The sequence below is a fragment of the Pyrus communis genome, chromosome 6 (genome assembly GCF_963583255.1).
Source record: "Pyrus communis chromosome 6, drPyrComm1.1, whole genome shotgun sequence".
In the NCBI taxonomy this organism is placed as follows: Eukaryota; Viridiplantae; Streptophyta; class Magnoliopsida; order Rosales; family Rosaceae; genus Pyrus; species Pyrus communis.
This window is the reverse complement of record NC_084808.1, coordinates 17,729,815-17,745,011: the sequence shown is the minus strand read 5'-3', so window position 1 is coordinate 17,745,011 and position 15,197 is coordinate 17,729,815. Positions and strand designations below refer to the sequence as shown.

The 15,197-nt window shown below is 37.0% G+C and overlaps 1 protein-coding gene across 1 annotated transcript; it reads left to right on the top strand.

Moving 5' to 3' along the window:
* Positions 1-10,723: 10,723 nt before the first annotated feature.
* On the top strand, positions 10,724-14,473 carry LOC137737748 (exosome complex component RRP41 homolog). Its single transcript, XM_068477301.1, has 13 exons — positions 10,724-10,794; positions 11,876-11,929; positions 12,027-12,073; positions 12,162-12,222; positions 12,366-12,404; positions 12,529-12,596; positions 12,734-12,812; positions 12,895-12,931; positions 13,394-13,510; positions 13,597-13,682; positions 13,814-13,903; positions 14,070-14,129; positions 14,239-14,473. The coding sequence occupies exons 2-12, from the start codon at positions 11,876-11,878 to the stop codon at positions 14,115-14,117; spliced, it is 726 nt and encodes a 241-aa protein (XP_068333402.1). The 5' UTR covers positions 10,724-10,794; the 3' UTR covers positions 14,118-14,129; positions 14,239-14,473.
* The last annotated feature ends 724 nt before the right edge of the window (positions 14,474-15,197 follow it).

The window sequence follows — 15,197 nt, the reverse complement described above, 5'->3', positions numbered from 1 at the left end:
GGAGATATGTCATGGCATCATTATTCGCCCTAAGTGTCCCAAAAGGTCGTGCCAAGGCAAGTAAACTGGTTAATCATCAAGCTATAGGCTGGCCACATGTGGTGTGTTCCCAATTGGGAGGCAGCCCATTAGCCCCAAAACAAAGCTTCATGCTCATTTTTGAAGGTGGTGCAAAGATATTACTATCTATTTTCTTCAGTAGTTTCATTCATGATCATTGTCATCTTGAATATCCTTAAAACTCAACGACATTCTTTTGGAACGAGGAGAATATAAGGTCTCTTAAATGGTAATTTAGTACCATTCATACAATGAGGAGCGTGCCAATGCTCTTAATCATGTTGGATAGACCTGAAGTCGTTGTTATTCATCTAGACGACTAACTTTCCCACATTCATACCTAATCACATGTTTAATTGAATCCCGTCACATGTATACAAAAAACATGATTCAATTAACTCATATTCGAGGACAATATCAATAAAGATTATCCATAACGAAAAACAAACACTAAACTTAAATCCAAGAACATGGAAAAATGTTCACAAAGTAAATGGTTTACTAAGGGGATTCGGCCTACAAGGTCATCCATGTCAAAAGTCTGCTCTTCTAATGGTGTTTGGTAAAGCAAAATTAGTCTCATTTATTAACAACTAGAATGGTACCCATCAATGCCATTGGTAGGGGCACAAACAGGTGCATAACCAATGATCTATTCCATTAAGACGAAAGTAGATTATGCAGGGTTGAGGTTTAGGAACAATATCCCTTATTCTTGAAGCTTTAGGTCTTAGGTGCCAAAGATCACACTTCACATGTGATGCCACTCCTTGGTAGGCCCTTATTCTACCATATGTTGTAAAAACAAACTTGAAATTGGATGTGAGATAAACAGACCCAGACTTGGGTTCAGTAGGCTTCAGCCTAAGCTATAAGAGTTTGTTCGGTAAGCCTTTGCCGAAATAAAGCAATATTATTCAGTGCACCTCTGTCGAAGCAGAGTATGCCCTTCGGTGCATCCATGTCGAAGCAAGGCACCACCATTCATTAGACTATAGCCGAAGTCTGAGTCTATACCTTTTTCTCACATTTATGGTAGTAATCAGATCTGAGAATTTGGTAAACTTCTACTCTCTATATTGCTGCTTCAGGAGCTAGTTAGAAACATGAAAGGACGAGAAAAGTATTCTTTAGTCAAAATTCGATCGGATTTATAAACTTTAGAATGGTACTTATTCATGGAAGTAATCATGGTGTGTTTCAAGCAATATCTTTCATGATTAGACAGTCTGTATGAGCGAGCCAATGAGCTATGAAATCATCGTTAGGGAGGTACTTCTGTTTGTAATGCTTCGGGCATAAGTCTTCAAATGAAGATCATGGCGGAGGCTTATTCAGCTATTCCATGCCATTGTTGGCTACAATGATTTCTCAGCATCTTGATAGTCAAGTGGAGATTCACATCTTGTACCCACATAAAGTGATTTCTGTCAAGAAAAGTCCAAATTAGTGAAATCAAACTTGTTACAGTTCGACAATCCACTGAATGGAGGGAACAAGATTGTGATCGGTGCTTATGGAAATAAGATATCCATAAGCATGAAAGTTAGAACATTCGGGGTTCTAAGACATGGTTTACATGAAAAAACTTTGAGTTTCTGTGGGTGTATTGTTTATGAAAACTTCGGGTTTTAAAGGCACTTAATTTGAAACTACAGGTTCGAGTTTAGTTATGAACTTCCGGTTCATAAAAGGAGGTACCTGTAAGAGCACATAATACAATATATAACTAAGTGTAGTGGATTTGGGTTGCTTCAGGAACTCAAGTATGAGTGCTTCGAGACTATGAAAGGGAGTCAGCGGTTCAAGGAAAAGAAATAAAATAAAATATTGAATCGTTAATATCCAAAAGTGGGCTTCAGGCCAATAATTTTGGATGTCATGTTAGATTAATAAACTGTTGGTCACTTTAATTAATTCAATAAATCAAGACCATTTGGGATTAATCGTAGAAGTAAAATAATATAAAGATTCAGGCTTATGCACAGAAATCATGTCCAATTAGGAGGCAGCCCCAATCGAACTTGGTCCGTGAAAAGAAGCAGCCTATGCTGTTGGTTAGACAACCAGTGTGAGTTGGTATGGGCTTTAGGGAAAAAGCAGCCCAGTTGCAGGTAAGAGGGTTGGATAAAGCAAAGAAAAAATAACAGGCTATTGGGCTCTTGGGGACATGGGCTGCGCAGCAACCTAGATGGCTGCAAGTGGCAGCGGGCCGAGATGGAGCCAGGCCGAGCAACGCAAGCCTACTGGCGATGGGCTAAGGCACGGGACGAAGCCCAGCAGCCACTCGCTTTGGTTTTTGGGCCTCACAGACGACGACCCAATTTTGTTTTGGGAAGACGACGGCAAAGTCGTCGCTCTAGAGGTCTGTTGCTGAGCATTGAAGGCTTGGCTCATATGGCGTGGCTTTAGGCCGCAACTCAGCCATATTTTCCCCTTTTTTTTCTTTTTTTTTATAGATTTTTATTATTTAGGATTTTCAGAACCCATAAAGTTAATAAAATCATACTTCTATTTTATTTTATTTAGATTCTTTGACTCACAAATTCCACATAGCGAATTTCTAATTACGTTATGCATGAACACACACATATATATATATATATATATTGACAAATATATGAACATATACAATATATATATCGGTAGGAAAATATAAATCTAGGAGGTTCATGTATCATGGGGAATGTTTTCATGCTTTATGGTCATTTCAAATATCTTAATTTATTTTAAAAGAACATGATTGGCAGAAAACAATTGAGCATTTGAATTTGTAAAAGATCTTTCTAGGAAAGCCAGAATTGCATATCCAATGAATTGTATCATGTTTAACAAGAAAAATTAAATTGAATCAATAACATGCAGATCAATGTAATAAAATAATAAATTAATCATTAAAAATGATTAAAATGTAATACTCCCTTTAATGCAAGATGTCACATCCCGGCCCGGACCCCACCACATTCCAGGCTCAACTCCACTGTAGTACGATATTGTCCGCTTTGGGCCCCTATTATGCCCTCACAGTTTTGTTTCTGGGAACTCATGAGCAACTTCTCAATGGGTCACCCATTATGGGAGTGCTCTCGCATGAACTAGCTTAACTTCGGAGTTCGGATAGAACCCGAAACCAGTGAGTTCCCAAAAGGCCTCGTGCTAGGTAGAGATGGGAATATATGTATAAGGCTTATAGGATCCACTCCCCAGGATGATGTGGGATGTAACAATCCATCCCCCTTAGGGGCCCAACGTCCTTGTTGGCACACTACCGGCCAGGGATTGGCTCTGATACCAAATTGTCACACCCGACCTGAGCCCCACCACATCCCGGGCTCGACTCCGCTGTAACATGATATTGTCCCCTTTGGGCCCTAACCACGCCCTCACGATTTTGTTTCTAGGAACTCACGAGCAACTTCTCAGTGGATCACCCATCATAGGAGTGCTCTCGCACGAACTCGCTTAACTTTGAAGTTCCGATAGAATCCGAAGCCAGTGAGCTCCTAAAAGGTCTTGTGCTAGGTAGAGATGAGAATATACGTATAAGGCTTACAGGATCCACTCCCCTGGACGATGTGGGATGTAACACAAGAGCGTGCTAATAACACATAGAGAGTCTCACTTTTGACGTCGGCCACCGCTGCTATCGTCGGATTCTGGGAAAATTTCAAACCTTGATATCTCATCCATTTCTCAACCACAATTCATGAAATTTGTACCAAAATGAAGCTTAGGATGAAAGGAACACATCCTTACCACTTTTAGGACCTAAAACCAAAGTAATCTGGCCAGAAAAATTCGTGAAAACCAGCCAAACCCTGGAACTCGATAAACCCAACTGTTCCTACATCAAAACTATTCTAAAATTGATCCAAAGTGCTAGAAAAGCAAGAATAGAACCTTCTTAAGTCTCAAAACTACCTGAAACCTTCGCGATCACGTCGGAGAAATTTTCACCCTTCACTGGAGATCGGATAACTCGAGTTCTACAAGTCCTCACGTCCAATCAAAACTATAGCTCGACTCTTGAGCTTGCAAGGAGCATGAAAACGACTTCCACAACTTTGATCCGTGAGTGATGAAGTTGGTTGAGAGGTTGTTTGTACAGTTGTACGGAAATGGAAGAAAAATCTGAGAAGGAGAAAGAGAAAAAGGGTCAACAGGTGTGTGTGTGGTCCAAGTTGGCAACCAAACAAAACAAACCAAAATCTTAACTTCCAATTGGGTCCAAATATTTAGGAAGGGAATTGGTCCTAAACCTAAGCTCCATTACACCATCATAACTTAACGTTCAAGGGCATACTAATTATTCCATGCTATCAAGGATAAAATATTCCATATATCGGGACGGGTTGTCATAAATTAGATATTTTAAATTGGTTAGTTCAGCAATTAGATATTGTAGAATCACTAAAACAACTATTTTATTTTAGTATGTGGTATGTATTTTATTTTACCTAATATTTTGCATGCAATTTAATGTTTAGGGTCTAGTTGAATAACCATTTTGTTTTTATTTTGTAGTTTTTATTATATTGTTTGAAATAACGGGGACATAGAAGAAACGAGAGCTTTAGAAGAGTGAAGAAAGATGGAGGGAGAGCTGAAGACAAAAATGTACAAGGAATATAAGAAAATACATACAAAATGAAAACTAAAAACAAAATGCTTTTTAGCCAAAATGGTCCCTAAGATTTGCATAACACATCACTTTGGTCTCTGAGATTGAAAATCAATAGAGATGGTTCCTGAGATTGTCCACCATCCATTATTTTGGTCATTCCGTTAAAAAGTCCGTTAAGTGTCTTGGAGCTCTTAGTCAGAAGTTTGGGCAATTTTCAAAGCTTCATAACTCAATCGTTTCTTAACCAAATTTAACGCATAATATATCAAAATGAAGATAATAACAAGATTATACCTATTTGGAAGCCCAATGGTTGCCAGAGATGGTCGGAAAATAGCCTGAAAGGTGGCTGGTCCGTGGGAAAACTAGAAAACTCGCCGAAAACTAGGTAAACTTTAAATGTTCATAACTTCTTCAATACTCAACGAAGTTTTTAACAGAATGATCAAAATAATGGATGGTGGACAATCTCGAGGACCATTTCTATTGATTTTCAATCTTAGGGACCAAAGTGATGTGTTATGCAAATCTAAAGGACCATTTTAGCTAAAAAGGCAAAACAAAAAAAAATCATTTTAAGGTGTTTTCACTTTCAATATTTTCTTTTTCATTTTTTTTTTTGTCCTTCTCTCCCACCATTCTTCTCATATCACAAGTAAAAAATGTAAAAACCAAAAACTAAAAGCTAAAAGGTTGTCAAACGTGCTCTCATATTTCTTAGGTGTTTTTTTTTGCTTCAAGAGGTGCTAATTTTTAGAGTTGAAATTAGGGGTGATTTTTAGAAAGATTGGACCATAGATGCATTAAGGGACTTGGGTGGTTCTAGGACCACCTAGAAGCTTGGATAAATGGTGTGAGGACCTCTGGATCGTCCAAATTTGGGCATATGGTAGAGGAGAAGAATGCAACGGCAAATTGCCAGTCACATGGTCTGCAAATGATTAACAAATGAGAAGAAAATATTTTGTTTTTAAAAGACTTGGCCAAAACGACTTCATTTTGAGCCAAGTCATTTCAAATAAATTATTTAAAAGCAAGTCTTTTTATTAAGCCATGTGAGAGAGTCACTTTTTAATTATAAATAAATAAAGAGAATCTATTATCTTTCTTCCTACCCGAGATCTCCACCTATTCACATTTTGCATTCACTTTTTCCAATTGCATTATGGATAATGTTAGGGAGGCCAAAATTTTAAACCAAATTTGCAAACCAAATGATGCGTCACTAATTGGAAATAAGCATGTTAATCGACATTTAATTAATAATTCAACCATCTACAACCACATCATTTATTTTACACAGTTTGATTTAAAAATTTGGTCTCTCTACAATTCTCAATTCCAATTCCCTTTTTGCTCTAACCCCCACCCAACTAATCCCTAGGGCACCACCAGTTGCTCCATGCCATCACCTGTTTCACCTCCATTACCACCATCTCGTTCACTTCTCTTAATTTCCACCACCACCTAATCCCCTAAATTTCTGAATTTAAGTAATTTTTCTATTTTAGCCTAAACTAATCATATACGATGTTAAAATCGATGTGCACTGCATGGAAAATTTAATTTCATAATAGATTATAGTTATTGTTAATTAGTTATGATTTGACTTCATAATTGATTTCTTGGACAAATTTAGTCTTTGTAGTTTATAATGTTGTTTGTACAAAGATTATGAATGAAAAGTTTTGTACAAAGATTATGAATGAAAAGTTTATAGTTTATCGTTTAAATTTTTAATGTTATTTTTGTCTAATTTGTTTGGGAGCTTTTATATTGGGATCACCCGATGTTAAAATCTTGAACCTGCCACTGATTGGGGGCATGTTTATTAATAAAGAATGCATGGAATGAAAGTCATTCACATTCTAGATTACCCCCTTGTTTACTAACTTAAGGGGGAATTATAATATGCGTGGGTTTCGCATGAAATGAGAACTAGATTCCTAGTTTTGGAGGAACGACATTTTTCATGGAGAGATGGGATTGGAGAATGGGGAATGAAGAAAGTGGAGGTTCCATTATAAAATCAATTAGCAATATGGGGAGTAGTTCAACTTACTTATAAGCTCATGCAAGGTCCCTCCTCCCATCAAGGGATTTATTCTCAGTACTCCCCCTCACGTGTGTCAAATTCTCAAGCCTAGTATTTGGACAACACAACGGGGTGGGGTGGAGTGCATGTGGCCATTGAGTTTCACACGTATGACAACCTAGCTCTGATATCACGAAGAAAGTTAAGGTTCCACTATAATGAAGAAAGTTAGGATTTTACTATAAAACCAATTGGCAATATAAGAGTACACATGCAAGGTTCCTCCTCCCATTAATATGGGATTTATTCTAAAAAACGCCATCTTACGTGTGGCGGATTTTCAAGCTAAACACGTGGATAACATAAATCGGGTGATGTAGAACACGTGTGGCCGTTAAGCTTCAAACGTGAGACAACTTGCTCTGATACTATGAAAAAAAATTGAGGTTCTACCATAAAACCAATTAACGATATAAGGAATAGTCTAACTTATTTATAAACCCATGCAAGATCCGTCCCTTCTCCCATTAATGTGGATTTATTCTCAACAAGGAATGAGAACAAACTTTTTAAACCAAATTATGCTAAATTCTTTTAATGATGAAAAGTAAAATGTAAAGGGTATTTGTGACAGCCCGTTCCGGACTTTTCGTACCGTATGGGTGAAATGACGGTTTTGCCCCTAGTATGGTTGTTTCGTTGTGTGGTTGTTTTTGGGTTTTGATTGGTTGATTTTGGACCACACACACACCATACTCATTTCTTTCTTTCTACCCTGTCCCGAGACCCTCTCTCTCCCATTTTCTTATCCTTTTCGCACGGACAAAACCACAAACCCTTGGATTCGTCATGGATCGAGGAAACAAACCATATATTTGTGCTCGTGAGGTCTTTAGGAGTTCAACCATACCCATTTCAGGTAAGGATACATTCGTTTTCACGTTGAACTCAAGATCCCCGATTTGGTCATTGTTCATGCACACGTTAATTCTTATGTTTTTGGGAATTTCAAGCTTGTAAGAAGCTTGGTGAGGTTCTTAGGAGGCTCGGGGTGGTTCGTTTGAAGGTTTTGGACTTCAGGATCGTGAGTTGCAGATTTGGCTGGAGTTGGTGGTGTTTTCCCGACGAGATTCCGTGGGTTTTGGTGCTTAAAAGTGGTATGGATTTGTTCCTCTTATTGTAAGCTTCATTTTGGTACCAATTTTGTGAAATTTGGATGAAAAACGAAGGAGATATCAAGTTTTGAAATTTTCCCGGTTTTCCAGCGCCGGCGACGGCGTTGGAGGTTGGCCGAAGAAGATGACGGAATATTCCGTTAGTTTGGACAGAATATTCCTGACGGCGTTAACGGAATCAGTTAAACTTAACAGAATATTCCTGACGGCGTTAACTGACGTCGTCAGTGTGCCAGGCACGTGCCTGCGCGTGTGGCTATGCCTTGGCCGGCGCGTGCAGCGTCGGAAAATTATTTTAAAAATATGGGGATGTTCGTGAGGTTGAGTAGATCACGTTGGTGTATTCATACACCCCATTTGAGCATTGTATAAGAAGTTATTTCGTAATGTTGGTTATGTGCTTTAAAATTAACGTTTTTATAGTTGTTTCGCATATAGGTGAGACCTATCCCAAGGACGAGCGTAGTCACTTGAGGCAAGGGGGTTACGACCCTTCTACATACCAGTGAGTGAGCTTTTGGTTTTCCGTATATACCTATATACTTGTGTTTCTCCCAGAAAGTGAAATGAAACGTTTATACGTTTATAAGCCATGCATATTGTTTGCCCGTTTAATTATGCATTATTAGTTGCATATATATATATATATATGTTTGGTGCTGCGGACGCACAGGTAAGTGCCATGTAAATTATGGTTTATGTTTATATTTAGTAGTGATTTAAGATGCATAGAGAGCTCATAACATGCACCCCCGGTGTTAGTGCTCTCGCCCAGAGTTGGGCACAGTCCTTCACGTGATGTTCATCTCCCTCACCGCACGCTCATCTTGGATCCAAGTTAGGTGCACAGTCCTATCGTACAGACCACTTTAGGTGGTTCCGACTCGTAGGTGACCCGCGATTATTCGCCCAGTCTTCACGTGATCGTAGCACTTGAGCGTACTTATTTTACACCTAGTCCTGTCGTACAGACCACTTTAGGTGGTTCCAACTCGTGTGCAGGTATAGTTAGTGAGTTGTGGATTTAAGCTCTAGATTCAGCTGTACAGATCACGTTAGGTGACTCCGGCTGACAGATTACATGGCATGGTTTGACATTACCTGAGTACTTGCATTTTATTTAGAGGCATTTGACATGACATATTTCTAAGCATGACTTATATATATATATATATATATGTATATTCTATTTTTCTGGGAAGTATACAGGTTTTACGGTGAGGGGTTAGAATTTTGTTTATGAAATAGTTTTTGAAAAGCTTGTTTTTGCCCACTCACGTTTTCTGTTTTGCGCCCCTCCAGGTTCTAGTTTGGCTAGCACTCTTGGTGGCTCCCCAGAGGATTTTCCCTGCTTATCTGACAGATTATCACCAGTGTAGGACCACCTTTGGGTATTTTTATTTAGTGTTGTTTCTCCCGGACTGCACTAGGTCTTCCGTGCTCTGAACTTGGTTTTTCACACTTACGCTTGCACATGTATGTTATTACTTTGTGTATTGCTAGGTTTGTATTTTATTGTACTCTTATTATTATTTATTAGCTTCCGCACTGTGCACATAGTTACGTCACTTCCGCGTGACGGCCAGCATGCCTTGATCTAGGTCGGGGTGTGTCAGTATTTCAGTAATCTAATTAGCTTTTATTATGATTATTAGTAGTTAATAAACACATTACTAGGCTTTAGCTTTTTTTCTTATTTCGATTCATGATAGTTTGTAAGCATTTCAAAGAGGGTGCTTTGTTTTTCGTTTCATGCCTACTCTAATTTTTTCACGAACAGATTAGGGTGCAAGCTGGAATGATGTTTCCGACTACGATTGTAGAATTTTCGAATTTGAATATTTTCTGAAAATTTATAATGGACATGGAAATGCATATAAGGATTTCGAGAATTCTGAATTTTCTCGAAGTGTTCCGTATTTATTCCGATATTTAATATATATATGAATTTTTGTAGTTACTCAAATTTATGGATTTTGCAATCAACTTTTGTATTTTATTGTTAGTTTTGGCTACTTTTTGTTCATTTTTTTTATATCATACTAGCATTTGCCTACACACACTTTGTGTCTATGAACACATTTTTTTAGAAAATGAGAAGAAGAGAGGGAGACAGAGGAGGGGAGAGAGAGAGAGAACATGGGGGGAGTGAGAGGTTTTTGTTTTTTTTTTTGTTTTAAAAAAAAAAATAATATTGGAAGTATTTTAACATCACCTGTAGGTGAGGCTTCAATAAAAAACAGTAAAATTTGGACCTGTAAAATTACATGATTGCCCTTCATTTTTTTGTGTGATAGAAGACTAAGTAGTTTTTTTTAACCTCTTTTGGTTGACAAAGAAGGTTTCATTAATTAATAGAAATTACTAGTATATCTCAAATACCACAAACTTTAATTGAATTTATACATGAACATGTATCAAATATTATGAAAGAACAATAAATTGCATGTACAAAAAACTTCGAGAATATTCAAAAGCCGACAAAATTTATGAATTATGTTTTAAAATTTCAGAGTTACTTTGATTCCAAAAATTACAAAAAATAAAAATTCAAAAATTAGGATCCCAATCCTATTTGATTTTTAAATTTTAAAAATGAAAATTAGAAGCATTATTTCGAATCCGATCCGTTCAAAATTACCTCTTGACCCAGTTCATGTTAATCCCTGTTTCATTCACATTGATATTGTGATTCTAATTTCTACGTACGTAAACAGACCTTAGACATTGTTTGACCCGAATAAAAAAAGCCCATCCTTTTAAAATAGGCCCAGGTTTCAGCCCAATGCTTCCACCCTTTGTAAAACCCCAGGCGGCACTCTCTAAACCCTCCACTGTATTCTGAATCTCAACTCTTCTCCTTGTAAAATCTGCAGTTGTTCTTCTCAGTTCTCACCCAGGTCTTCCCGCTTCCTTTCATTTTCTATCTTAATTTTACTATTTAGGATTTAACTAAGCTTATAATAATGAGAAATTTCGCTTTTTTTTTTTCAATGAAAAATCACACCTTTTTTTTTCTATTTTTTTTTTCTGATTTTTTTTTTCTGAAACCCATTGCAATTTCACGCACCCTCTTCACTCTCTTGCCTAAACTCGCTTAAGTTTTGTAATTTTACTAATTTCTGGCTTTTATTTTTTCATGGAAGTTTAAAACCTTGTTTAATATGTTGATTTTTCTATTGGGGTTTTGGGGTGAGAGCCATGAGGGAAGCTAGGGTTTGTTTGTGTGTGTCTTTGAGGCCTACGTAGTAAAATCTTGGGTTAAAATCAGAGGAATTGGAGTTGTGGGTTTTGATTAGGGTTTAGATTAACTATATGGGATTGTTGTTGATTGATTATGTTTTAGATTTTGAAATTTTGCTCAAAAAAAAAAAAGATTTTGAAATTTTTTAATATTTGCATTGAAGTTTGGTAGGCAAGGATGTGTCACAGAAATGGGACAATTGAGATGAGCCTCGAATGGAAATGCCCATAACAGATTAACATTATTGTGGGTTTTATTCTGCATTATTGTGGGTTCCAATGATTTGAGTATTCCACCATACCCGTTCATTGTCTTAATTGAGAACGGTTTCTGCTGTAATGGGTTTCATGATTAAAAGACAAAAGGTGGTCCTTTCGTTACTGATTTTTTCGTACAAGTGTAAGAGTTGTTGAGGGTGTTGAAGGGAAGGTGAAAACAAAGTTAGCTTCTTCTCTGAGAGTTAGCCTTCTTTATTTGAATTACTCCCTTTTGGTTAGTTAAGTGTTTTTTTTCTTGATTTACTTCCGTCTTGTTTGTCTAATTTTTTGATAAGTATAGGCATGAACCATGATAGAGTAGTCATATTGTTGCTGAAACAAAGCCATTATGCATTAATTTATGGAACTTTGCAGTTTGGTTGTCATGGCGTTTAAATTTTAGACAGTGATTGCTTTAGCTACTATTTGTTCTTGTTATCTATGGGGTTTCCTAAGTTGGTTGTTACGAAGTTCTAACAGATGGAGTACGTGAGCCCAGAAGGTCTTCGCTTAGATGGTCGGCGGCCCATGGAAGTATTTTTCCATCTCTCAATTTTCCATTTTATTCAATCGTAATCGTTATAAGTTTTCAATTATATTTATGAACTAAATATATTTTCTTTGATCCCAGATGAGACAAATTCGAGGAGAGATTGGTGTTGTGGACAAAGCTGACGGGTTTGAATTACTAAGGCCTTGATTCTTCTTTTCTAATCCTTGTAATTTAAAAAAAAAAAAAAAATTGATCTTTCATATCAAATTTCAGTTCTGCTGTGTTTGAGATGGGGAACACCAAAGTCATTGCTGCAGTATATGGCCCTAGAGAGGTTAGCCAACACTTTCTCTTCATTCTATAATTTCGAGCTAAAATTTTAATGATCTTGTGCATGGTACTCATTATTATTTAAAAGGTCTTGTACAATTTTCAATTTTAATTCATTCAAGCTGTTAATATACTTTTGTTTTCTAGGTCCAAAATAGGAGCCAACAGATGAATGACAGGGCACTGGTAATAGTTCTCATCTAAGTCTCTGTGTGTTAAACTTATCTATGTTGTGGTTAGTATGATAAACCTGACAGGCATTGGTAATGTTTGTAAATGTAATGTCGTTTGCAATTGTTAATAAGTTTAGGTGCGATGTGAGTACACCATGGCAAATTTTAGTACTGGAGATCGCATGAGGAAACCAAAGGGTGATAGGTGATATATTCTATTCTATTTCATATTCATACATACATGCTTTGGATCATCATCAATATAAAATTCAACATAAGAGTGTTGTATCCATAACTAAATTATAGTATAGCATTAAAATGTGTATCTTTGATGCTCCCCAGACGATCCACAGAGATTTCTCTTGTTATTCGGCAAACCATGGAAGCATGCATTATGACACATTTAATGCCTCGGACTCAGGTTCTACTGATGCATCTTGGGAACTTTTCTTCGATGAATGTCTAGTTTGTTCTTTTCTGAGCCTTGTATCTGTTTACTGCAGATTGATATTTTTGTGCAAGTTCTCCAAGCAGATGGAGGTAAATCCCGATGTTTCTTAGCAGCCATAGGTCCTATATGATATGTTTCCTTTGTGTGTGTGAATGTTTGGTCCTGTTTGAGTCAAGATATTTGTAGATCCAGGCTTATTTTCTGAAAAACGAAGCCTCCTCAATTCATTTCATGTACGTTAACCACTTGTATTTGAATTTAAAGATGTTAATTTTTTAACTACTATTGAGGTAGTTCGTGTCTATGCTGCAGGCAGTTCATTAACAGTTATTGCTATTGTTGCATCGTATGGAAATAGAGATGTGAACGATAGTGTTCACTGTTCACAAAGTACCATGGTTGTCCCTGTTATATGTGTATCAGTTAGAATGTTAACTATTTACTATTTAGCAAATACTTTTGGATTTGAACAGGTTGCTTCACTGTTTTAACTGAAGAACGGAAAGATCTATCCTTGAGTTCGATTATTTTATTTATTTTATCTTTGGCAGGTACTAGATCTGCATGTATCAATGCTGCAACCCTGGCCCTTTCAGATGCTGGAATTCCAATGCGTGACCTTGTTACTTCCTGTAGTGCTGGCTACCTTAATAGCACACCTCTACTTGGTAAACTTTTACATTACCTTATGCTTGTATGGCTCCTGTAAGGCCATTGTAATATTCATGTGAGCTTATTGTTGCTGGTTTGGCAGATTTAAACTATGTAGAAGATAGTGCTGGAGGCGCTGATGTCACTTTAGGCATTATGCCAAAGTTGGACAAAGTGACTCTTCTTCAGGTAATTGTCATATTTGTTTCTCAATCTGTTCTCACAATGGTAAGTTACAATTGTTGTGTTAGTTGGCATCTACAGTGTCTTCTTTGTAGCGCCTTTTGTAAACCACTTATTCGTGATGATCGTTGATGCAGATGGATGCTAAATTACCATTGGACATTTTTGAAAATGTAATGCAACTTGCAATCGAGGGCTGCAAGGCAGTTGCAACATATATTCGAGAAGTAAGCACTTTTTTGCTCTATTTTTCCGCCCCCGCAGTGATAAGTTCTGCCTTGACATGTGGCCTCTGTATTTGGACAGTGCTTGTTGCTCAATGAGAGTTTGCTTCATTTCTTGTTGCAGTATTGCCATCTTTATTGGAATTTTAATATGGGTTTTCTATGATAGGTATTACTAGAGAATACAAAGCAATTGGAGTATCGCCGAGGCACGTAGTTTCAAATCATGGTAAGGCCAAGTACATTGTTTATTGTTATGGAAGTCTGATAAGTTCTAACAGTCACGGACAGTCACCCACCTACTCTGCTTTCAAAGTTTTGTTTTCTGCTGCCCGTAGGTTTGTAGCTGTTCTTATGAAGTTTGACGGCAGTTATATCATGGAGACGGTGTTTGATGGAGGAAGTAGGCTTAAAATTAAACACATTCAGTCGAGTATCCCCAACCAGAGAGCTGTTTTTAGATTCTGAAAATTGTATCTGTAACATCTACGACATGGCTCTTCTAGTAAATGAATATTCTGAGTAACAGATTTTATATCAAAGAAGATCCGTTTATTTCAAAGATGGACAATAAATTAATTATGTGTAAACAAGGAAAATCCATAACTAGGGTTACATTGGTTGAGAAATGTTCACTTGGTGACCAGAAAATACATGGTCACTCACTATTAGTTTCGATATTAGGGTGGAGAATGAATATTGTGTTTTATGTTAAAACTTCAACCCGTGATTCACTATCATTACATCACAAACCCAGAAATGCTATAGAAAGTGTCCCATAGCATTTTCTCAATTTTTTTTTTTTTTTTTCATTTCGAAACAATAGATTTTGTTAAATTAAATATTAACCGACAAGGTTCGAATTCACGTCATCATGCAAGAGCACAATACTTTTCTACCACTGTGAAAAAAGACCGCTTGCTTCTTCATGCTATATTAGGCCATGATATAGAAAGTGTAAAATGTTATAATCACCCTTTATAGCTTGTAAATGCTATGAAAAATTTACTATATCAATTCCAAAATGCTATAATAAATTTTTTCCATAGCATTTTTCAAATGCTGTAGGAGTTTTTTGTAGCATTTTTATACAATTCATAGCATCTGGGATCATATAGCAAGCATCTAGAGCAGTTTTTGAATCGTTATACAACCTACCAGCCACTGCACCATAACAGCTAAAATGTACTCCATGGAGGCCAACTTTTAGCTACAGGGATAAAAGTTCTCTCACTGATCAAATCAGATGCCTATATCCATCCGATCACACAGTGTGCTTATGCAAATTGCAATCAAG

Coding starts and splice junctions, on each gene's coding strand:
- LOC137737748 (XM_068477301.1), top strand. CDS start 11,876: ATGGAGTACGTGAGCCCAGAAGGTCTTCGCTTAGATGGTCGGCGGCCC. Junction 11,930..12,026: donor ATGGTCGGCGGCCCATGGAA/GTATTTTTCCAT, acceptor CTTTGATCCCAG/ATGAGACAAATTCGAGGAGA. Junction 12,932..13,393: donor AGTTCTCCAAGCAGATGGAG/GTAAATCCCGAT, acceptor TATCTTTGGCAG/GTACTAGATCTGCATGTATC.